Consider the following 25,623-nt stretch of genomic DNA (forward strand, 5'->3'; position numbering starts at 1 on the left):
TAAACACCATAGATGTCTTGGCATTCCACAGAAATGTTTAAGGATGTAATAATATATAAAAACAGTAGACATGCCTGTGCATGCTCTGAAGGATGCAATTAAAGGGACAGTTCACTCAAAAATGACATTGAGTCATCCTCATGTTTTTCCAAACCTGATTGACTTTGTTTCATCTGTGAAACACACACAAAAAAAGAGACTTCAGGTAGAATATTAATGACTGACAGTCATCATTCACTTCCATTGCATCTTATGCCAATTCAGTGAAAGCTGAATGGAGACTGGGACTGTCATTCTGCCTGTCATCTCATTTCGTGTTTCACAGCAAAAAGAAACTCATACAGGTTTCGAACAAAATGAGAGCGAGTCAATAATGACGACATTTTAATTTTTGTGCCATCCTACTGAAATACAGGAGCGCGCGATCGCTCAGGTGCTTCCTGGTGCTTTATTGCAGGATCACAGGCAGGGGAACCGAAACGGTCAGCAGAGCTTCCAGGAAGCGTCACCGGGGAGCACGCGCGCCGACAGACCGAGGAATGCAGCAGTGTCTGCGGCTCTCCGTCAGGTAGCCGCGAAACTAGAAGGTTCGCAGGCAGCGCGCGTGGCTCGGAGTGCGCGACGGTGTTTTTATTTTCCCGCCGTCGGCCCGAGCTGCTGCTGACGCGATGCTTTAGCCATGGACAGCAGGATAAAGTAAGTCCACACTTGTTTACCTTACACGGTACTCCGGTTTGACGCGATACGCGTTATCGGTCTCCGTATTAAAAGTCTCTCATAGGGTTAAAATGAAGATAGCGGTTATTGTAAATCCGTTCGTTAGCTCATTTGGGAGCTGGTACAGCTGATCGGTTAGCTGTTTACCTCAGACATGCTAACTAGCCTAGCCGCATTCCTCTACAGCCATTTAAACTTGACAGCTTGCACATATTTCATTTTGCTGGAATTAGACGCCGCTGTTAGCATTTATGAATGTAGCACACTGAAAAGAATATCATGAGTTCTCATGAGCAAACTGACTACTTTATTCTCTAATGACATGTCGAGCTTTTAACGGAGGAGTTCACGCAAAATTAACATTCAAACTTATGTTTTTCTCTAGCAGGTGTTAGTCACCACTCACTTTTGTTGCATGGAAAATATGCAATGAGAGTGAATGGGGACAGAGACTGTCACTTTGCTGAACATCTTGTTTAGTGTTTTTGACTAAATAATTCAAGTCACATTGGCTTGGAAAGACACTACAGAGTAAATAATAACAAAATGTTCGTTTTGGGGCAAACTGTTCCTTGAACAATCTCAAATTGTGGTTGTTTAAGTTGATAAGTTAGTGAGTTCGACTTGTATTTCCTCTTTCAGCGAGAATCCTGCGAGAACGTTTGATTTGGCACTTCAGGTTGCATGTCCATCATCTGAACATGAAGGTGAGCCTTCATTTCTCAATGTGTTTTCTGTTTTGTTTGAGTGTTTGTATAAATTCAAAACTCATAAGCAGTTATGTTAGAGAGACCTCTCTTTTAGTGACTAACTTTATCTTCCTTGCTGTCAAGTATGCTTTGAAATGGCATGAAAGAAATGTTTCATGGCTTTTAAGTGATAATATTGTGTGTTTGTATTGTACAAAGATGTATGACAGTTTTTGCCCTTTTTTAATTTTTTTTAGTTTTCGTGTCAATGATACTATACAGATCAGGGTGACTGATGTGGTGATATACATTATGCAATACCATCTAAAAATGAGGCAAATGAGACATGACAACACTTCTGAAATAAAAAAGCACTTATTATAAACATAATTTTTTGAACATTCACAAAAGAGGAAGAAATGGATAATATCCAATTTTAAGAATAGTCATATTAAGCTTGTCATCAATCATGAAAAATATTTGTAACATCAACATGAAAAACTTAAACATCAAAGCTAAATATTTTATATAAAACCACCTAAAAATGAGGCAAATGAGAGAAACAACATTTCTAAAAAATAAAAAAATGCACTGATTAAAAAAAGACTAATTTCCGAATTTTTAAAAGTATAGTCGTATTAAGCTTATAATCAATTATAATAAATATCTCTAACTTCGTACCATCTAAAACACTTAATTGTGAAACTTACAGCTTACAGCTTTTGTATGTGTGACTCTAGTTTTGGGCTTATGTGCTTAGCTGTTTTCCGTACTTGAAATGGATGAGGAAATTATGCATTTCGTGTATAGGGGATTCACGGGAAGGAAATTATTGCTGTAGATTCGCAGGGTGGCCAGATCTGATGTTCAGATCTTCTGATGGGCTAGCTTGGGCGCGTTTCCATTTTAGATCAGCACTTGCACGGTTTGCATTTACTTTTTAGAAAAACCTGCAGATGTATTTTGGTGGAAGAAGTAGGTTGATTTGCAGTGATATCGATCTCGGTTTGTGAATCTTTTCATATGCTTTGAGCTCTGCAAGGTTGAATAGAAACCACGCAGCTTTAACGGACCAAGTAACAACTGCTGTGCTGTGAAGTGAGACCATTATGAACATTTTTTTTTTTTAGTAGCCAGAAGAAACATTGAAGTTTTGATTCAATATGAGGTGGATATGAAAAACTGCTTGTTATATGTTTAGCATATCTAATATCACCGATTTTTGTTCCTACTCTGATACTACCATTATTCTTTTTGCTTGACATTGAAGAGGTGAGGAGCAGGTGGTTCACAGAAGCAGCTGTTGCTCTGACCAAAAAAGGAAAATATTCCCGGTCCAGCTGCTGCTGTGAAAGTTGAAATAAGCTATAACCCACTTCCCTCATCATCATATGTCGGTGTTCGTCTCATTTCCTGACCCCGACTCTCAGGATTACAGCTTCATTTAACTCTCATGTTGTGTTCCCGTCATTTTGACCCAGAGGGGATTTTCTTTTTTTCAGAAAATGCTAGTTAATGTTATGGCATTAAACTAAAACCCACTGACTCTGCTCACACAGGGTATAACAACTTCCCAAAAAAATTGGTAATTTTTCTACTTTTTCGGGATTGTTTTCCAATTCAAATATGTCCGGCCTGCAAAAAATTGCTTATGATATATTGCTTGTGTTATATTATGGAACTGATTGATCATAGGCCTCATTGAGCTGAGCTTATGCACCTCAGTTTTTGATTGAATATTGCCAAAATGATTCACAAATGCTTTTTTCACTAGGTACATAAGCTCAGATCAGTGAGGCATATGATCAATCAGTTCCAAAAAGAAATACAAAACCTGTGATAATTGAAAGAAAACAAGCTGACAAAAAGACTGAATCCAATATTTGGTGATAATATAGCATAATGAGAGATTTACAAGCAATTTTTAAAAGGCCAGCCATTTTTGACTGGGAACACCAACGTTTTTGGCACAGCACAAGGGTTAAGAGGCTTTTGGGCCAAACAGAAGTTCGTCAAGGACAGGAACCAATTCCAACCTGAGATAACAGACATGTTGCTAGCCGCAGACAATATCTTCTAGCAAATTTAATGTTGTGGTTTATAAAATACCAGTTCTTTTCCCATTTCCGATTGAAGCATGTGATTGACTGCTCTCTGCCCAGTTCTTGAGTTTCATTCTGTTCAAACATGCTGGACCTGAGGGATCTTGGTTTGCATATTTCTGTCGCCAAATGAGGTGATTCTAGAGCCGTTGTGGTAATATGAAGCATTCAAGGGCATTCATTGTATCTCATCAGACATTCAGCCTCTGTATTCACCTCATGTGTCATTTAGCCTAATTTGATATTTGATCAGCTCAGTTTCTCTAGAGGAAAATGAAGTCAGACAAATCAAATGGACCTACATGTACATTTCAGTTGCATTTTATATTTCGTTTTATCAGTTCATGCAGTTCTTGGGAATCTAACCTATGACCTTGTGGTGTGAGCTACAGTGACCAATAAGAGTGGTAAGGTCTTTTTTGGTGTTCAGTTAGTGTTGGTCAGTTTTTTACTAGATACCAGCATGGTTAGAGGAAACCACCCTCTGCTTTTGTGTCATCTTTCATTTCCCTCTGTGTCCACACAAGTTTACTCTTGAATGCATTTTCTAGTAGTGATGCATTTCAGTTTCACAACATGTCACACGTTGCCCTGTTACCTGTATAGTGAATATTTTTTTTTCAAAGGCTGAAAAATAACTAGACATCTTTTGTATATTAAAGCTTGACATTATATATTAGTTAAGCTGTTAGACAGTGTCTACAGTGAAACCTTTGTGTATTTAAATTCAATATCTCTTTAAAGCACTGCTACTGCAATGGTACACTTAACCACTGTGTTGCGTCTTGCACTTTTTTTCAGCATCCTGCTATGAACAAAGTGTTTGAAGATGGTGTGTTACGTTTAAACACTTTTAAATGTGTTTCTCGTTCTGTGGTAGTCTGTTACACTTTGTCTAACAGATTTTGAATGCTGAAGTTTGAAGTGGAAACCTTTTTTGTTTTTGAAAGAAGTCTCTTTTGCTCACCAAGGATGCATTTATTTGATTTAAAAACTAATATTGTTAAAAATAAATGTTTTTTATTTGAATACATCTTAAAATGTTATTTATTAGGGATGCAGTATCCCTAATAAATATTATAAATAATAAAATTAGGGATTGGTATCGGCTCCGAAACTGCCATTTTCTGCCGGATCTGGTATCAGTCAGACGAAACGGATCCAAATCCGATATTGTGCGTATACTATTGTGTTATTGTTAAGCCCCACGAAAAGGCATATAAAGCACCATAAAGTTTTCATGCACTACACTTAATGTGAGGTATTTTAGTGGTTAAATTCAAGTTCAGTAAACTCTTCTCTCCGCTGCGGCTGTCAGTCATTTTCCATCACATCGTGTCGTGTTTGGTTAAGCGAAGTTCACACTACACGACTTTAAACATTGGCAGATCGCTGTGCGGTTCAGACTACATGACTTGCTGTCTGTCGTGACACTATGTAAATGATCCGCAACAGGGGGTCACACACTACACCAGCTGACAACAACTGTCACCCAACGACTCTATCAGGTCCCCAAACCACGTTTCGTCACGAAAACACACGCGAGAAGTTGAACGTTTTGAGACTGGACGTCGGGAAGAACTTAGTGCTGCAACTTAGTTTCGCTCAATTTCTTGTCCAAATTTTCTTAAAGCCATGTTGCTGCTGCTATTTTTCTTCCGCTGACCTCAACCCATGCCTTGCTCTCTCATTGGCTGTAGCTCGTCACGACACCTGATACCACGTGATGTCGAGTTGGCCGACCGGTCCAGATATTTGGCATGCTAGATATCAGCGAGCCTCTTTAATGCATCGTTGAGTAGTTCACATATAAGTTTGCCGAGCACCGATCACCCGCCGATGTTCCCCTTATCACAGGGCTTAAAATCCTGTAGTGTGAACTTGGCTTTACGACAGTCAAAACGATGAAACTCTCTCCAAGATGATTCAATATTCCTATTATTATACTTGATCTGTAGATAAAGATCAATGGTTTTGCATAAAAGGACTTTGCTGGAGTTTAATGCTGTTTCTAACTCATGTTACTTTCTACTGGGTGTCTGTTAGATCACAACACTGGAGTAGAGAGCAGAACACTATGAATTGTTCTTCACACGCACCGTAACCTAAATTTAAAACTGTTAAAAGAAAAGGCTCAATAAACTGTTGCACTGATATAATACACAATGCATCGATATCTCTTCCTTTACTTTAAACTTTTCTATGTGGAGCACTGCGCGCTGTGACTCCGTGTTGCTTCAAGCGCATCATTCTGCACACGGGATACGCATAGCCTAAGCGCTTTGTGCCGCTCTGTATAGTAGCCTTTCATGTTATAATACTTTTATAATGATTATTAATAGTCTTTCTTGTTCTGTCCTGTCTATCATACTGTATGTTGCTGCCTCACCACTGTGCTATACATTAAAAAAAAAATGTCTTTTAATTTTATAGCATGTATTTATATATAAATATATATAAAAATATATTCTACCTCATCATGCTGTCCCTATTTTGCAATAAACATATGTGCAATACCACTTATATTTATTTGATACCACCCATCTTAGTCCTTCCCTACATCTTACTTTATTCTATTCCATCTATAGCACAACAAATTTAGTCTATTTTTGTTTATTTATATATATATATATATACATATGTGTATTTTATTCATATATCTTTATTTTTTATTATCTGTTGTCTGTTGTTGTTGTCTCTGTGTACTGGAAGCTTCTGTCTCCAAAACAAATTATTGTTTGTGCAAACATACTTGGCAATAAAGCTCTTTCTGACTTCTGACTTGTTTTTTTTTATGAATGTATTTTACAACAATACAAAGAGCAATGTGTAATATTTTAGCAGAGTTAGTCCTACACTTATTCACTTTTATTGGTTCCCCACTAAATAATGTTTTTTTTCACTAAATGTTTAGATTTGACAAAATTATTGTGCACTCATGATTTTTCTAGAGTAACTTTTTTATGATTAGAAAGTTTAAATGTTCCTACTGTAACTTTTGAAAAAAAAAAGCATACTGTACTACTTACTAAATAAATATTAATTTCTTTAAAAAGAAATCTTACTTAACCCAAACTTTTGATTAGTATTGTATGCAAACACCACTAAGACACACGTTTGATCAGGATCAATTGAACTTAAAAACAACCTAATTATACTGGCTTCTTCAAGACAGTTGAGGCAACCCACTGACTAATACATTTTGGAAATATGTAGCTTTGCACATCTCTAATATAAATAAAATAGCATGCATTTAGAAACTAATTGTTTGAAGGATACTGTCATTGTTTCTTTCTCCAGCGCAGGTCTGGGGTTGACAGGCCCAGAGACTGAGTAGGTGACTTATTTTAGCTAACATTAGAAGATGAATACTTTGCCAGATTGGATTAAGCATGACTGCCATGCTTGTGTTTGGCACTAGTGAGGTGCATTGATGTTTTTCATGCCCTGTGCCAAAGCCAGCAGATGATGCTGACTGTGCCAAGGTAGTAGGTGGAGACAGATGCTACCTGTCTTGCCGCCTCTTTTCGTACAGATTGCACCCAGTAATAAAGCAATAAAAAATAATAGACCTGAAATTTACAACTACACTTGTGCTGCAATTAGCAAAGTGATTTTCCACCGATGACCAACAGCTTTATTTCTCTTTTGCACAGGCCATGTGTATTTCAATGGTGTCAAAGACCAGTTTGGCTAGGTGGTAAATTTGGTGCCAAAACTTTTTTTTGGTTAGTCACCTGAAAAATTAGCTGTATTTTTTTTTTAATCTATTTATTTATTTTTAAATGTTTTATTTTACTTTTTCTTTAGAAAATTTAAGTGATGCTTGCTTGTGCAAAAGTGATGCTAGAGCATTAAAAGGTCAAAATCAAAAGTTGTATTTAAAAAGTTTCTATGATATTCTGCTCCCTAAAAATGGGATTCTTAAATTCAAGTAAGATAAGTTATAAAGTTAAAGGTGCAGTACATTTGACTGTTGTAATGGGAATCTTGCTCAGGAATTTCATGCAAATTTTCTCCATATGGATTTCCCAGCGGGTTCAAGTTGATCAACAGATAGCGACTTGGTTTGGAAGTGATTTGTGTGTGTGAGCTGTGCTTCATATATTGCTACACTATCAAAAATTGACAATGGACCATTTTTGCCTGTGAAATTTGCCAAAATTTTGCTAATGTGATTGCACCTTAAATGTATAGTTCAACTAAAAATGAAAATGATTTTGTTGAGTTTGTTTTCTTCTCTTGAGCACAAAAAAAAGATGATATTTCGAAGTATGTTAACCAAATATTTGACGGTAGCCATTGACTTCCATAGTATTTTTTTTCCATACTATGGAAGTCAATGGCTACCATCAACTGTTTGGTTACCAACATTCTTCAAAATATCTTTGTTTGTGTTCAACAGAAGAAAGAAACTCATACAGGATTGGAACAACATTAAAGGGTTAGTTCACCCAAAAATGAAAATTCTGTCATTAATTACTCACCCTCGTGTTGTTCCAAACCCGTAAGACCTTCGTTCATCTTCGGAACACAATTTAAGATATTTTTGATGAAATCTGAGGGCTCTCTGACCCTCCCATAGACAGCAAGGTAACTACCACGTTCAAGGTCCAGAAAAGTACCAAGATGATCAACAAAGTAGTCCGTGTGACATCAGTGGTTCACTGTAAAGTTACGAAGCTACGAGAATACTTTTTTGTGCCGCCACATGCTCGCGTCATGGTACTGTCATGAACGCGCGTCCACAAGTGACGCTGTAGAGAAGAAAATGTGGAATAAAGTCGTTATTTTTTATTTCTTTGCGCAAAAAAGTATTCTCGTAGATTCGTAACTTTACAGTTGAACCACTGATGTCACACAGACTACTTTGTCGATCATCTTGGTACTTTTCTGGACCTTGAACATGATAGTTACCTTGCTGTCTATGGGAGGGTCAGAGAGCCCTCAGATTTCATCAAAAATATCTTAAATTGTGTTCCGAAGATGAACGAAGGTCTTACGGGTTTGGAACAACACGAGGGTGAGTAATTAATGACAGAATTTTAATTTTTGGGTGAACTAACCCTTTAAGGTGAGTAAATGATGGCATTTTTACTTTAGTAGCAGAACTTTGCTGGACAAACTGTATAATTTGTGCATCATCTGTGTCATTTGAACAAATGGTGTGGGAGTTACATGTAAAATGAAGTTGAATAATCAGGGTTATTTTTTTTCCTTTTGGAATAATGAGCAAAAGTAATAATGAAGCTTGTTTTAGCAAGCATAATTGTAAGGTAAAAATAAGGTGCCAAAAAGAAGCTGTACTAATTTTGACTTTTCCTTTAGAGATCAAGTTACATTCGTGGGCTACAAGATTAACCTGTTTGACTTTGTCATGCGAAGTTTGAGTCATTTAAATAAATATTTTAAAAATGTACCTGTAGCTATTTTTTTAAACTTGTCCTAACACATTTATTTTCCTGACTCGCACACCAGCTTTTGACAGGTCTGCGAGCCAAGGGTCCTTTTTTGCCATTTGACCCCCACCTTGTTAAATAACCTGATTGGCACTCAGCTGTGTCTCGGGTTCAGAGCCAGCTAACACTTTGGTGGGGCTCTGCTGTCAGACTAACAATGCCGCTGTGCCTAAGATGGTGTTGATTGGTCATTACTCATAACGGCTACAGGCTAGTTTGCGTATGATTTTCTTTTACTTTATAGTCATGCAGATTCAATTCAGTTTGATCTGCCCTCAGTATACTTGGGCAAGTTCATCAAATCTCCCTGGTTCCCCTTTGCCAGCATCACCCAAAAATGCAGCTTAATGATGGAAAAAAGCTTTAGTTTGAAGCCACAGACTAAGTTATCCCACTCACCCCTGCTCAGAAGTGAATTCAGATTGACCTCCAGGTCTGCAAGTTACGGATTTTCACTTCATGGAACTCTGGGTGCTTTTTTTCCTTTCTTGCCGTGCTGAATAGTCTCGTTAGTTGTGAACAGTCTGAAGCCGTTCCACTGGGGCTGTGAATATATGAATTTATGATTGCGATGGAAGTTTTGCCAAATTCACCAGCTCTGGATGGTTCGACAGTCACTGGTTCCTAAACTCCTTCATGTTGCTGCAAGTGCCGCGCAAATGGAGAACCTTCTCAAATAAATTTTTTTAAAATTTCAAATGATTTATTTTGATTGACGTGTTAGCGGTTTTTGCTTTGGCTCTGCAGCTGACTGGTACTAATCATAATAATGATTTAGGTAATAATAAATTATATTTATTATTATGATGATATGACAATAATAATTAATAACATATATTAAATAAATATTATAATAGATAGATAGATAGATAGATACATATACACACACACACACATACATAATGTAATGAAATGTATTGTTATTAGTAATAATAATAATGAAATTGTTATAATATTAATTACTTAATGTATTGATATGATTAATTATTATTAATTATATATATATATATATACATATGTTTACATTTTTGAATAAAAATAAATTGACCCTAATAATAATTTAATCAATTTAATTATTATTATTGTTGTTTATTTATATAAAAAGGGTTAGATATTTTTTGCTTTAACAAATAAAATGCTTTAATAATGCTCCAATGCTTAAACAGCTTTAGCTGTTGAACAGTTTGCACAGAAAATCTTTTTACATTCATCCCTTTGAAAACACCTCTGCTGCAGCCATACACGTTTACATGGACATCTTTGACCACTGCGTCTCACACCTTTTTATTTGAGAAAGCAGTGTTGTAAATATTAAGTGTTGTGTTTCTGAGACTTGAATATTGTGCAGGTATTAGAGGTCATGCACTGAACTGGTTCAAGTCTTATTTGAACAATAGAACCTTTTCTGTTTATATAAATGGATGTTTATCCTCCAAAGCGCGTCTGACTTGTGGGGTTCCCCAGGGATCTATCCTTGCTCCCATTTTGTTTTCTTTATATATGCTCCCTTTGGGATCAATTTTTAGAAAGCACAGAGTACTTTTTCACTTTTATGCAGACGACACTCAAATATATAAGTTTTTTTCCTCAAGACCTTTGTTTTCTGTTTCATTCTGTTGCAGGTTTAAATGTTCTGTTGGGTTCATATTGGTTTGGTTTGTGGATAAAATTATGGCTTCCTTTGTAAAATGCTTTTTTATTTAAAACAATCGATCTGGAGAATTTATTTATTTATTGATTTGCCAAAAAACATCATCTTACTTTTGTAGGCATACACAGTTTAATGATTATCCTCAAAACCAACAGAAAAGTTTCCTAGTAACCTTAAGAGCAGACTAGGCCTGCAACATTAGCTCAGATCTAATTTTTCAAACATTGTCAATATAGGCCTACCTCGGCTAAAAATGTTCACTTGCAGAGTGACTTGTGGCAATTGTTTGAGTTTGGTATCACAGTGCTGGCCTCTTTTTGGGCTCCAGCCCACTTTTCACGACTGAATGTAGGTCAGTCCCCACTGCTTGTCTTTGTGAGGGCTTTGCTGTGCTATTTGTCATTGAATATCATGTGACTCATCCATGAGGTCTTTGTTGTCACACATGGAACTGTGTTCTCTCACTTGATTGGTCCTTGGCTTCTTCTCTGATTCGGGAAGTGTCAGATGGAATTAGCATACAGTGCTGTCATTAGTTAAGTACGTGAGCACGCCTCTCTAATGTCCCCCACTTCAAGTTATGACACCCTCAAACCATTTATTATTTCCTGTGAGACTACACTACTAGTCTTAAGTTTGGGGTCAGTAAGATTTAATGTTTTTGAAAGAAGTCTCATGCTCACCAAGGATGCATTTATTTGATCAAAAATACAGTAAAATCAGTAATATTGTGAAAAGTTATTGCAAGTTAAATAACAAGTTTTGTATTTTAATATATTTTAAATGTAATTTATTGCAGTGATGCAAAGCTGAATTTTCAGCATCATTACTCCAGTCTTCAGTGTCACATGATCCTTCAGAAATCATTCTAATATGATGATTTGATGCTCAAGAAACATTTACTGTTATTATCAATGTTAAAAAAAAAAATTTGGGGAAACTGTGCATCATTATTTATTTATTTGAACTTTTGATGAATAGAAAGTTCAAAAGAATAGCATTTATTTGAAACAAAGCTTGTGTAAAATTATTAATGTCTTTACTGTCAATTTTTATCAATTTAGCGCATCTTTGCTGACTGAAAATACCAATTTCCTTAATGTAATTATAAAATTGACCTCTTTGAAGTTTAAAAATCTCCTGTTGACAATATTGGAATGTTTGGCATTCAAAATCTTATCACCACTATGATGTCATCATCACATTAGCATATTTCCCCCCCCATTTTTAAGTCTATAGCCTCCTTTAAATGTAAAGACGCATGTTGATTCCAGAGCACAGACCAAAATAGTCTTTAACTACATGTCATGTGAACAATCAATCATTAATGATCCAGATTTAAGGTTCACAAATCTTAAATATGCAAAATGCGCATAATTTTATGACAGACATCAGTAAAAGTAATTATAACGTGAAGTTGAAGTAATTGAGTCAGATGTTGATTCATTAACCACTCTAAATGAATCACTGTTTCACTGATGAAAGACTGATTCAAGCCAGTAACTTTTGAGTCTTTTAGAATGATTCACTAAAAGAATTGCTCATAAGAATCATTTGCTTATCAGACAACATAGAATAGAAAACTGCTGTCTTGCCTTTTTATAGTACCAAATCTTTTTTGTATCATCACATTCAGTTCAATGCTTACAACATTTAACACTTTTGCTGAAGCGAATCACACATCATAACATATCACTGATACATCAGTTCAGAAAAATTCACACGTTTCTGTTTTTATCCAAGAAGAGTTGGTTTCCCGGAGGTCACAACTGATCGCCTGAAGGCATAGACACTACAAAAGTGAACGATACTTATAAAAACACCTTCTCTGTCCAAAGCCTAATTGTCATATGCTTTAATAGATAATTGAGTTTTTCCTGCAAGGTAGCCCATTTTTAGATGTGTGTATGTGTTATGTGTGAGGCAGATGGTGCGAGCATATGGTTTGCAACTTGTGATTACCTGCTGCAGCCCCTTTCCAGCTTTTCTCCTCACGCACCCAAACCGGAGCGGCTGCCCCCCTTTAAGAGGTAAAGACATTTTAATGTCCATAAGATGTAGCCTAGCTTGAGATAAGGCAGTTTGATGACTGATGTGATTAGCGAGCTTGGCAATACCTCCAGAACCCCATCCCTCCTGTGTCTGTACTGTGCATATAAATTACCCTTGAGTCAGGAGTTAAGGTGTGATTTGCGAGGCAGATTGCTTGAATGTTGTTTATTCTCTTTGTGGTGCGCTGGCTTTCTTTCCCGACGTTTCATGCAAGCAATGAGCCCAACCAAATGGTATGCAAAAAAAAAAAAAAATCTTTCACGTGCAGACAGTTGATAAACATTCCCGCAATTGGACATGTATTGTGACAGACTGAGCTAATATACAGTGATATGCCGGGACTGTCACATAGCTGACATCCATATGCTGCTCCACTCAATCATGAAGCTGTGAAATTGGGTTGCACCCCAACTAGCGTCAAGGTTTTTTTTTCTACCTCCCTCTCCTTCTCTGTGCTGCTTCCTAGCTGTTTTCTGAACTCTATAAGTGTATGTAAAATATGCAAATGAATCCGCACAGGCTTTTGACAAATTGTCACACATTGCGATAAAACACGGGAATAATCAGTGTTTGATGTTTGCTGGAGAGCCCATTCTCAAGCTTTGCGGGTAGCCTGTATTTTTGCCCGGATTAGTGTGTTACACCATACCAGTTACTGATCTGTATCACCTGTAGTTTTTGTAAATGTAGTGCTTGAGGATTTATATATGAGATAAATACGTTCACTTATGTACAAATGCGACAGAATCACTTTAAGTCCACGGTTTCATATATGGCTTATGAATGCAACATGCTTCAGGTTCACGTTCACATTAGCGTGATTGTGTTTTTGGGCGTCACAGGTGATAATAAAAAGCTAATGACACAGAGTGACATCGAGGAGGAGATGATGGCATTCCTCCAAATTTGGAATGAGGGGCATTTGTTGAAAAATGAGCAAAATGTTTTGGCTACAAACAAATGCAATGCAGAATGACAGCTCGATGGTTTAAACGAACCACCTTAAAATGTCACAATGAAATTAGGGCAGAAATATAGGCCTATTACTATTGCATAATAATATTAGTAATAACAATAATTATATTATTATATATAATTTTATTATTATTATTGTTATTATTAGTGTATATATAATTTTTTTAATATTCTTTATAAAAAGTAAAAATTTAATGCATTATTATTAGTAGTAGTAGATTTTTTGTAGTAGATAATTTGTATTATGTATTATATGTAAAGTTCTTTATACAATAATAGTATCATTTTATTCATTTTATTTATATCTTTATTATTTGTTATAGACATTTATTAGTAGTAGTACTGTATGTTTGTATATTTGAAACTTATTATATATTTAATATTCTTTAAACAATAATATTAATGTATTTATTAATTTATTATTTGATTATTTTATTCATTTTATTATATTAAGATATATATATATTTACAGTGCTGTGCATTTTAAGCCTAGCTGTAACTGTCATGAACACATGCAAATCGTTAATCAGTCTTATTTGTATAGAGATAAAATACCTGTCAACATGTCATAATCACGACAGCAGACTGCTTTTTAATTGCTGCAACTTATGCAGCTTCTTGTAAACTTCCTAAACTTGTAATCTTGACTGTTGCATGCTCAACTTCCAGGGTAAATTTTAATTTTTAGGTTTCTCTTTTCACAGAGATGTTCACAGGCAGTAAATGATCAGTGTGATACTTTAAAGAAGCATGTCATTGCTGTAAAGTATATCCTTTTTTAAGGCTGTTGCCAGCTAAAGTAGCATGAAATGTAATGCTATTTGTGGCATGCAAAAAAAAAGAGAGGGGGAAAAATACATTTTAAAATGACTGAGTGTTTTCTTTCAGTTCAAGCTTGAAAGATGCCTGCTAATCTGCTTACCCTTTTAATTGTGAGATCTGGGGGCAGAGCTGCTTGAAGCTAGAATAAAGTTACTGATCCAGAAGTAAACTGATGACCACAGTTATTCCTTGCTTTTGGCTTCCAAACACTGGCCTCCCTACCCTCTCCACTCCCCTTCATTCTGGAGGGGAAGAAAAAAGCTCCTTGTACCAACAAAAGATTTTTTTTTTTGCCATATGTTCGGTTGACATCTTCATCAGGTTCACAGCGGGTTACCTTAGTTTACGTTCACTCCACTGCTTGATGGGATTTTCTACCAGTTCCTTGAGTAGCTGGCTCAAAGTCTAGACGAGCCCCTAAAGACAACCAGGACCCTTCCAGCATGCCAGGCACAATGGCATTATTGTGGACTTCGAGGAGCTGGTGCTTCCTCTTTACATGGACCTGTTCGGGCACAAAGACAATGGCTTTGTTCTGGGGCATGGAGTGGGTTAATCCAGACCTCTACATACTGTGAAATAAATCTTTTATAGATGAGCGAAAAAAGGAGCAGAAGAAGAAAAGGTTTTGCCAAGAAGGTTGCGAGTTCAGCATTTTAACCTTTTGGCCAGAATGAGACGAGAGGAGAAGGAGGAGGCATGGAGGGAGGGTACAAAGAGGAAAGGCAGGCAGGCAACACATAGTCCTTCATCTCTGGATGAAGACCGAAACCACTGGTTTTCAATGGGTTTGCATTTGTTTGTCTGGTTCAGAAGAGACTTGACTGTAAATATCTTGGACACTTCTTACAACATGTAGCTATTGCAGTGAGTTAATCCCAGGTGTTAAAGGTATAGTTTACCCAAAATTGATTCAATCACTCACCCTCATGGTTGTAGCTATTTTAATATGCCCCAGTCTCCAATGGTGTTGTTTTGGACCCCATTGACTTTCATTGCATGGACACATTCTTTGGAATACTTTGGAATACTAAAATTTTAAGTTTGTCAACTATCCCACATTTCTGCGGGTCTTAAAAAGGTCTTAAAGTCTTAAATTGCTCTTCCACAAATTAAGGCCTAAAAAGGTCTTAAATATGATCAGAAATCTTAAATTCATAAAGTCATGGCACAAATGAATATATGTCTCTGTATTTTTTTGTTTTCCAATACAAATATTTAAACATCCTTAAATCAAGATACAATCAAGATGCAAATTGAACGGATAAAGTCTTGTTTTCTGAGAAATTGAATAAAATTAAGTGAGTTAAAGGGGTCATATGATGCGATTTCAAGTTTTCCTTTCTCTTTGGAGTGTTACAAGCTGATTGTGCATAGATAAGATCCCTGAAGTTGCAAAGACTAAAGTCTCAAAACCAAAGAGATATTCTTTACCAAGAACAGTTATCTGTCAGTGAGGTATAAAAACTTGTTTTTCCTTTGATTAGGTTGATTTTTCTGAGCCCATTGGCAGATATTTATTATTGTTTTAATCATAAACTCACTTCATTTTGATCAATTTCTCAGAAAATTCTTCTTATCTGATGTCATTTTGCTTCTCAAGTAACTTCTCAAGTATCTTGATTTAAGATTCTTTAGACATTTGCACTGGAAAAAAAGACGAAAGAAGAATGCCACGTTGCAGTGTGATCAGAAGGTACAGTGAAAGTTATTTCCATATTCTAGTTAATCTTTATTTGTACAGTGAATTAAAAAGTAGTGGAGATCTGTTGGAAGTTGTGTTTTCCAACTTTGAAGCATTGCCAATAAAATACATTTATGTTTGGAGACCATATTTACGTATTGTATTCCATTCAATATATTCCTTAAATTTAATTTTCTTAAAGTTTTAAAGGGGTCATGAACTGCCCTGCCTTTTTTATTATTTTGTACTGTTCTCTGAGGTCTACTTATGTTATCAAGATTTTTACATCAAAAACATCATAATTTAGAAATAATAGACTATTTTCTGTCCTGTTTTGACCCCCTCATCGGAACGCTTTGTTTGAAAAGGCGTGGCGGATTGTCGACTCTGAACTGCATCTTGTTGTCTACAGAGCATCTTTATCGTTTGATTTCAGCATAGAACTGCATTTGCACTCACATTATTTACACTACATGTGTGAATCGGTGGGCGGAGCTAAACAGGCAATGATGTAGAAGCAGGCGTTGATCATCTGCGGAGGCGGGGTTTAGCCACACTATTACGTCATAAAGTGGCACATTCCACAAGCTGTCCTTTTGGCAGATTGGCTTCAATATAAGCTGTTTTTAGACAGAGAAAGTTTTTGAGTTCTGAAACTTACATGTTTTTATAGTACAATGACCTCTTATATGTCAAAAGATTAAGGGAATTTTGATTTCTCAGTTCATGACCTCTTTAAATTTACCTTCATAAAAGACTACATTTCTTTAAAACAGCATAAAGGCCTGTTCACACCAAGAATGCTAACTATAAAGATAAACATAACGATAACTATATCATTGTCCCCACCAACACATGATATAGTTTTGTATATTTTATTAGCATGTGTTGCCATTTTGTTGTCTGCCACTTTAAATGCCTGAGCTCTTTAAAGCAGGATTGATTCTGATTGGCTGTCAGTGTTTTATCAGTCTTGTTTTGAAAGTAGTTCCAATGATAGATAGCGTTCCTTTGTGTCGTTATCGTTATATTTGAATGTGTTGTGGACTTTTGACAAGTTATTGTCATTGGTGTGAACGGACCTTAAGAGGACTGATATGTAAGAAAGTTTTATAGACTTGTTTACATTGCCAGAAGATTAATATTGACGTCATATGGTCATTACATTATCAAGTAATTTCCCTCTCCACACTGAAAACGCAAATGCTGCAATGTGCAACACATTAACAGCCAATCAGATGTTTAATATTAAGTCATGTGGACAAAATGTCCTGTCGCTCTTCTTTGTACACTTTGCCAAGTGCTAAAATCTGATTGTTTTGTCCTAGCCAGCGACAAGTAATTTGTCTGTCCACACTTAACGCACACATTTTGCGCATTGCGCCACAGTAACAGCCAGTAAGAATGTATTTGATGTGATAATCAGTAATGTGGAGTGTTTTGGACGCCGCTCTTGTCGCTCACTGGCTGGGACAAAGCATTATATTTTGTAATTTGACAGACCGTCTCCGTTGCCCTGTGGGTTCCACAGTTTGGACTCTACTTCGATAATACTTAATACTATGATAATGACACCTCACATATTCACAATACTTGTTGACACAGTTTATTAAACACAGTTCGATCCCAAGGAGCCATTAAGGTATGTTGAGGTTTTCCATCAGTGTACGATGACAGCTTGGCAACTCAATCGGCTCGGCGTGCGTTCGGCGTATTGGCTCTACACCCATCCCGTTCGCAGATAGACAGACAGAGGTGGTAAAAAGTGGTGTCAGCTGTGAGCTCTTTCCACCACTCACCTATTAACCTTCTTCCCCCCGGCCTCGGCTCTATCAAAGCGGTGTGTATCGACTTTTAAAGACAAGCATTCCCGGGACGTCAAAACATTGATTTGCGACTGACCCGCGCTGTCTGCGCTCGGGGCGGCGGCGTGTTGCCACGCAGCAGCGGTCCTGTCGAAGGTTAGCCGTGCACGAAGCCCAGGGGGAATCTCTGGAAGGGCCCTCCCAAGCCTGCCATCACCCACGGCCGGCTTCACATTGGGTGCAAAAGCAAAAAAGAAAAATAGCTCACTCCTCCAAGGTGATTTCAATTCAATTCTCACCCATTAGCCGGCGTTTGCTCCGCAATCAAATTACTTGCCGGGTCTGATGCTTGCGGGTGAGATAGTTTTCCTTGCCGTCGACGGCAGCCGATGGGTTTTTAGACTTCTTCAAGGTGTTTTCAATGGTGGTGAGATGAAAACAGTGACGGCAATACATTGAGCTGCCACCACCTTGGCGTGTTACGTCAGATTGAAGTGTAATGATTGGTAAAGGACAGTTGAAAACAGGCTTATGCTTTAAAAGCGTCATTTGAGACATTTAATGAAATTCATCTTGTGTCTGTTGACTGTTTACCGTATGTCTGTTCAAGGTTGAAACTTGGAGTTGGTGGTATGACCGAAAGTAATTTTCACTTACATAGTTATTTTCACTTGTAAAAATGCTTTTGTATATTAAATAACTATGTTAAATAATGATATTTGCAAATGAAATACTTGATCTGATTTTAAGCCACTGTAGCACTGCAGCAGTCCACTTTTTAGCAGTTTCCAGAACTATTTTCTCTAATTAATTTACCTAAAAATCTTCAACAAAAAAAAAAGTTAAAATCAAACTGAAGCAAAAAAGTATCTGACCCTGGGGGGGAAAAAAGGTACAAGACAGTTTACTAATAACATCTTTATAAGGGAATGAACCACAGTGAACCACAGTCCAGTGAAGTACTACAAATGATGTAATCAAATGATTCAAATCAAATTAAAAAGATGACAATACAAAACGTTTGATGTGAAGTCTTTCGTTATGAGTATAAAAACAACGTATTTTGAATTTATTGCAAAATATTCTTATTTACGAACATACAAGTTGTAAAAGAAGATACCAACCTGATTACACCTGATTAGTCTTATTTTATAATTAATTATACTCTTATAAAATGTATTAATATTTACAATAAGCCTTTATTTTTGTATTTTCAGTTATCATTTAAATTTAGGTTTTAGTGCTTGTTTTAATTTTTATTAGTTTTTAATATATTTCTATTTAGCTTTAAATGATTTTTATTTCAGTTTTATTAATATTAGTGCTTACATTTATTTCAGTTAGTTGCCAAAGCAACATTTCTAATTTTCATTTACTTTTATAAATATATTTTTCTTCTGTTTTATTTTATTTTATTTATTTATTATTTTATTTTATATTATATTTAATTATTATTTTTTTAGTTTTAGCTTGATTTCAGTTACCACAAACTATTTTTATTAATTTTTTTTAACAAACATTTCTTCTCTGAAAGTATTCACATTTAAAAATTTTAATCAAATATCAAGCTGAAATATTGTGTATTTACCTTTTTAAACTTTTTTTTAATAAAAGTAATGTTAAATAATTATATACAATTGATTAAATTATTGTCATTTAGACTATTTTAAATCTGGTTACTTTTGAGTTTGCCATGAATATAGCATTAGATTTGAATATGACATTAAATAAATAAATAAATAAATAAATCATAGGAGTGGGTTTGCCACAATTCCCTGATTTGTGGATCTTCTTCATAGGATGATGGGCAGTGTGGTTCTTCACCTATATTTTTTGTTTAAAAAAAAAAAATACTGATAACGTCAGAGCTTGCGGTACATATTTCTCCAAGGTATTATAGAGATTCATTTAATATGAAGTTCTCTGCGGAGAAAATGAGTAAGATTTTTAATTCCGGAACTGGTTTCACTCTCCATACACGCACCTGTGACTGCGCATCAGCTGAATTATATATGTCTATATGTGTTGTGCCAAATACCTTTTATTCATCATGATTTATTTCAGACACATTTGCCTCTGTATTTCAAGTTTCTTGACCGCTCTCACATGTGAATCTCTCTACCGACTGTATGTTCTATACTGCCCACCCCTAGTTGAAATGTCTGTCAAGTTGGTCTGCCCCTCTTCCTGTGCATGGGTGGGTGTGTGTGTGTGTGTCTGTCTGTCTGTCTGTTTCCGTGTCTGTGTGTGCCCACTGGCTCGGGGCGCTTCGCAGACCTGCTGGGAACAGGAGCGGCCTCAGTGTGTCAAGCCCAGGAGGGGAGGCCGCTGGGGAGCGAGAGGGGCAAGAGGGGGATTAAGCAGCCCCAGGTCTGTCACGGTGACATTTCTCTCCCTGGCTCTAGCAGCAGGGGTTTGGTTTACCCTCCTAACCTTCAACTTTCAGCCTTAACCCATTAATCCCTTTGTGTCTGCCCGCCCCGCGCAAACACACTCACAATATGGCAGCAGGAGGCTGCGGAGGCAAGGAGCCGGGGTCCCTTTGACAGCTTTTCACCCACAGACAGGGGCCTTCATCTTTCTACATTCCCCAGTGTACAAACCTCCTCCTACCAAAAACAGACAGTTGGTCACCCAATCGGTCATTTTTGCACAGTTTCCCATTTTTGTGTGTCATTTAAAATTTGCGTTTGGGAGGTTAATTGCTAAACAAGTTCATGTTTGAGCAGAAAACCCATCTTTTTTTTCCAACGTCAGTGGGAATTAGTGTTACTTGAGTGTGTAAGGTACTGTCGTCTTTCTTAAAAAGTGACAAAACGTTTACATCTCTGCTTTGAATACTCCTACTAGATGGCAAATATGTCATTGCATTGCTCAGATTTGAAGCCGGATCTGGCTTGTTGAAGGGACAGCGTTAATAATAAAAGAGCTCATCTGAATTTTTGGGGCTTTTCATGTGAGCCCCCCCGTCGTGCCAAAATCCCACCGGGATAGAGATTTGCAAGTCCTTTGCCTCGGTGTATGAATAAGCATGTGTCTCAAGGTATTTTTGAATCTGTAAGAACACGGGAGCCTCCAGGATATGCAGCACAGAAGGTGCGTGGTTGGAGGGCAATGCCCCTCTATTACCCCTCTCTCTCACCTATCGCTTTCTCTTGCCTCCATTTATGGCGTTGCATCTACACTTTTTATTGTCTTTTCCCTCTTCTTACTTTTTATATCAAAGTAGTTGACGCAAGAGCATTGACGGTGTCCTGCACTGTGACATCTAAAACTGTTTAAACGTCAGTTTTCTGTCTCGTTTCGCTATCTCGCATGCATTTTATGAACACACGGCATTGTTTTCTACCGTTCAAAAATTATGGAGTTTTTAATGTGTTTGAAAGAAGTCTTTTGTGTCCGCCAAGGTTGCATTTATTTGATAAAAACAAAACAAAACAGTAAAACAGTAATTTTGGGAAATTTGTAACAAATTTAAAATAACGGTGTTCTATTTTAATATATTAAAAAATTGTTAAAATGTATTTCTGTAATGCAAAGCTGAAATTGCGGTCATATTTGGTCAATATAATGCATCCTTGGTCAATAAATGTATTAATTTCTTTAAAAAAAACAGTCTGACCCTAAACTTTTAAATGGTTGGATGAATGAATGGAGAGTGAATGAATGAACAAATGAATGAATGATTGAATGAATGTACAATGAATCAAACTGGCTCACGGTTAATTGAATAATTTGTTTTTGATTGGCTCTTGATTGGTATGTGCAAATTTAATACAAAGTTGTGTTGTTTTATTATATCATTGTCATTTTAGTATTTTGTTGTCTCTCACATATTGGGCAGAGTTCCAATTCCAATCTAGTTTACAAGTGATTAAAAAAAGGTAAAATAAATGATAAGCTGTCACAGCATTTAAAATCTACACTGCCATACATTTTTAGAAGATGTAACCTAAAATGTTAAAGATGTTAATATCAGCTACCCATCATTCTCTCTGTCTCTATCCGTATCTCTTCTTTCGGTTCTCTTTCCCTCTCTGTCCCTTGTGTTCCTCTTTCTCTCCCTGGCAGTGGTTCCCATCCTCTCACCCATAAAATCAGCATAAAATTGACCTGACTCTGCCAGATCAGATGGAGGAGTTGGGCTTCAGATCCCTGGAGAGAAGGAAATTCAGTCTTTGTAAAAATATTATAAGACAAGGTCCGTGAAATCTCACAATGGGATTATGTAATGCACCTTTGTCAGTCTTTTCACTTTTTTCCCCCCCTTCCTTTCCTCTCTGAACTCTGGTCAGCACTGGTGGAGAATATACTGGCATATTAACGTTTGCCACACAGTGCAACGACTAGGGTGGATTCTGAATAGAAGTGAAAATACAAAAAAGAAGGGGTTAGGTTATGAAAAATCCTTTCTGGTGAAGGAAGGTTGGAGGTTGAAGTTGGGTTCATGCCCGACATGTTAAATCATCAGAGCGTTCATTCTGCTAGTCACTGCTTCATCTGAAATCAGTTCCAGCACAGCAGAACTGAATCATCAGCACTGTTGCTGTGGATTAGATCAGAATGCAGAAGCAAGAGTTTCATTTCAAATATGATGGGAAGTTCATATTGTTAGTCTCTAAATTGATGCTGACATGAAAGAGGAAATGGTTAACATGCAAATGCTCTAAATTTAACTTGACTCATTGATATAGCTGCCGTTTGTTTTTCGATACAACCTGAAACTTAAAAATAAAAACGTACACTGCTGCAGCTATATCTGGTTGTCAGTTCACCTTTTGGTGCTTAATCCTGTTCTGTACACACACAGTTCAGTCATTTATGGGAGTGACAAGCGCATTTTACAAAGGAATTGACTCGAGGAAAATTCAGGTAGTGACAACCACTTTTAAAGAAATTCTACGCAGTGTGTACGGAACCAAACTGAACAACTAGTTGTATTTAAACACTTATCAGAGTTGTGTCTCTCTTCTGTATGCGCAGTGCAAGAAATCGCAGTGAACAAGGTACGTCGAGACTCATTAGTGTTGCCAGATCTTGCTAGAAAAAAAACAGCAAATAGGAACAAGCCCATAATAAACTTAAATGCTTTATCATGGAAATAAGCTACATACCAAAATATTGTGACCTGCATGTGCATACATTATAAACTTAAACATTATTATCATAAACTGGATCACTTTATGAGCCGTGCCCAAACAACAAACCCAAAGACGCTTATAAAGCATCACTTTTTTTTTTGCTACGTGTACTTGAGAGAGTACACCGAGACTTGTCATTTGCACTTACATATTGTTGCTCTTTTGTTAGTTTTGATTGCTTCTATCGTCCTCATTTGTAAGTCGCTTTGGATAAAAGCGTCTGCTAAATGACTAAATGACTAAATAAATAAATGACTTTTAATAAGTGGATATGGCAACCCTTAAAGAGTGCAAACTGCGAAGTAGCCCTCCAAAATTAAACAAAAGACGATGCTTCTCTTGAGAGTGATTAAAATCTGAACATAATATGCTTTGGTAAAAAATATCGGATACTAAACGTGTGATGCCAGAATGTTGCTGTGGTTATCGTAGTGTCAGTAATCACAATTTCACAATTTCGGTACATAAACAAAACAGTAATTTATGGGATTCACTTTTGTATTTAAATGTGGTTGTCACTCCTGAAAATGTATAATATGTGTGTGGCCCTAGAGTGCTGTGGGTGGTTGCTAGGGAGTTGCTAATCGGTTGATAATGTGTTCTAGGTGGTTGCTATGGCATCGCTAGGGTGTTCTAAATGGTTGCTGGGTAGATCCAAAGTTTTTTTTTTACTTATGCTGCTTTGTTTTTTTGCTTTAAACATCTGTTTAGTCCTGATTTAGTCAGCTTTTAGTCACATTAGTACAATTTTGGTGTAATTTCTCAACAAAAAAAGGTTCATTATCAATAGTGTAGCAATATATGAAGCACAGCTCACACAGAAGCCACTTTAAAACCAAGCAGCTTTCTGTTGGTCAGTGCCCAAGTTTGCTTGACCAACTTGAAAATGAGTAAAATCTAGATGGGGAAATCTTTCACCCTCATGCGAAACTCCCAGTCACATGATTTCTTTTGACTGGATTCGCCTGTGAAATTTAGCTGAGCAACCGCACATTGAGTCCTGCGTCATAGTTGTTGAACTAGTTCTGTGTGATCATCTAATCTCTTCTGAGAGCATATTTATCTTTCATCAAAGAGGATATTTGAACTTCCTGTAACAGACCGGTCTTTGATGCAGGGTACTACCTCACCTTAACAGGAAAACTGAATGGTGTGTAGCTGTTTGAAACTTTCGTTTGGTTGGCAGATATTTCATATAGTTATATAGCAAACTATTGATTCACTGATTCATTGTGATTCATTCTTAAGAATAACATTTTTCTTTACTGTTAACTTTTTTATCTTCATTTCTAACTTGAAAATAAAGTTAAGAATATTTTGTATTCTCAAAACAATTTCTTGACAGAAATGGTTCTTAGGATAGTTCTAAAGACAAAACTTGAATTGAATCTGAATTTCTGAAAACAATGTTCTCAAAAATGATCGTAAATATCCTCTTAAAGTTAGGATAACCTCCAACTTGTCTTAAAACCCCAAAGGTAAGATGTTTAATGACAAGTCAAGCCAGTAGTGACGAAAACGGTGTGCACATTTATTATGATTATTATGGTAATCTGCAAGCAGTGCAGAAAGAACTGAAAGTCTTCAGCAGGAATTGGCATACAATCAGAAAACACCAAAGCCTGTCATTTTTTTTTTCCTTATGAAAAAAGCAAGATGTTCTAAAGAAAATATTTAAGAAGTTCTTAAAAATTGTTCAAGAATTGCACTTGGGAACATTACAAACTCTTTTCTTTATCTTTATTTAAAGGGGTCATATGATGCGATTTTCAATTTTTCCTTTCTCTTTGGAGTGTTACAAGCTCTTGGTGCATAAAGTTTATCTTGAATTTATCTTAAGAATTTTCATGAAGCTGTCCCCTGGACTCATACATAAAATAATTGGAATTTTAAATTAATAATCCTAGTTATTGAAAATTATGCTCAGGAGAAAACATTGCATATAGAAGTGAATTTTTTGCAATGTCTATAGCACACAATACTGAATCAAAGTTCGAATTGTGAAGAGTGCAAAAATCCCCATCTCTATTGTCATAACATTGCGGTGTTAGATCAGCCGTACTTTGCACACCCCATTTGAGACTGTGTTTGTCTGTGCACCAAACTCATTGTCTGGTTTCAGGGTCCTCTCATTGACCTTCAGCAGACATTGAGTTGTTGTTTTGTGGTCCAAGATGATCTTTTTAGAGTGAGTCATAGTGGAGGCGTCTGGAGTTCTGCCTTATTATGTGTCACAAGGTGTGTAGTTTTTAAAGTCCGAACACAGTTATTTATTTGAGGTCATGGCATTTTACCAACAATCAAAATATTATTGAGCTGTTTAAAACTATTAAAAACTATATTAAAAACTGCTATGATAATATTGAGTTATATGTTAAATCAGTAACTCCTGTTTACCTTTTAACAAAAATAAATGTTACTGGAATAATTTAAATTTAATTAAATAAATGCCATATATTAATACTAATAATGTAAATTATGTAATATAAAGATTGTAATATAAAAATATAATATTAATAATAATAA

At 36.3% G+C, this 25,623-nt stretch overlaps 1 protein-coding gene across 3 annotated transcripts in view; it reads left to right on the forward strand.

Moving 5' to 3' along the window:
* The first annotated feature begins 408 nt into the window (after positions 1 to 408).
* Positions 409 to 25,623, forward strand: part of LOC107712206 (DENN domain-containing protein 1B-like) — a 97,270-nt gene continuing 72,055 nt past the window's right edge. For all 3 annotated transcript variants that reach the window (XM_016517368.1, XM_016517377.1, XM_016517383.1), the window contains exons 1-2: positions 409 to 696; positions 1,360 to 1,424. In XM_016517368.1, the coding sequence (XP_016372854.1) occupies positions 680 to 696; positions 1,360 to 1,424 (82 nt within the window). In that variant the 5' untranslated portion in view covers positions 409 to 679. The remainder of the gene's footprint in view (positions 697 to 1,359; positions 1,425 to 25,623) is intronic.

The sequence above is a fragment of the Sinocyclocheilus rhinocerous genome, unplaced genomic scaffold (assembly GCF_001515625.1).
Source record: "Sinocyclocheilus rhinocerous isolate Xijiao unplaced genomic scaffold, SAMN03320098_v1.1 scaffold2538, whole genome shotgun sequence".
Taxonomy (NCBI): Eukaryota; Metazoa; Chordata; class Actinopteri; order Cypriniformes; family Cyprinidae; genus Sinocyclocheilus; species Sinocyclocheilus rhinocerous.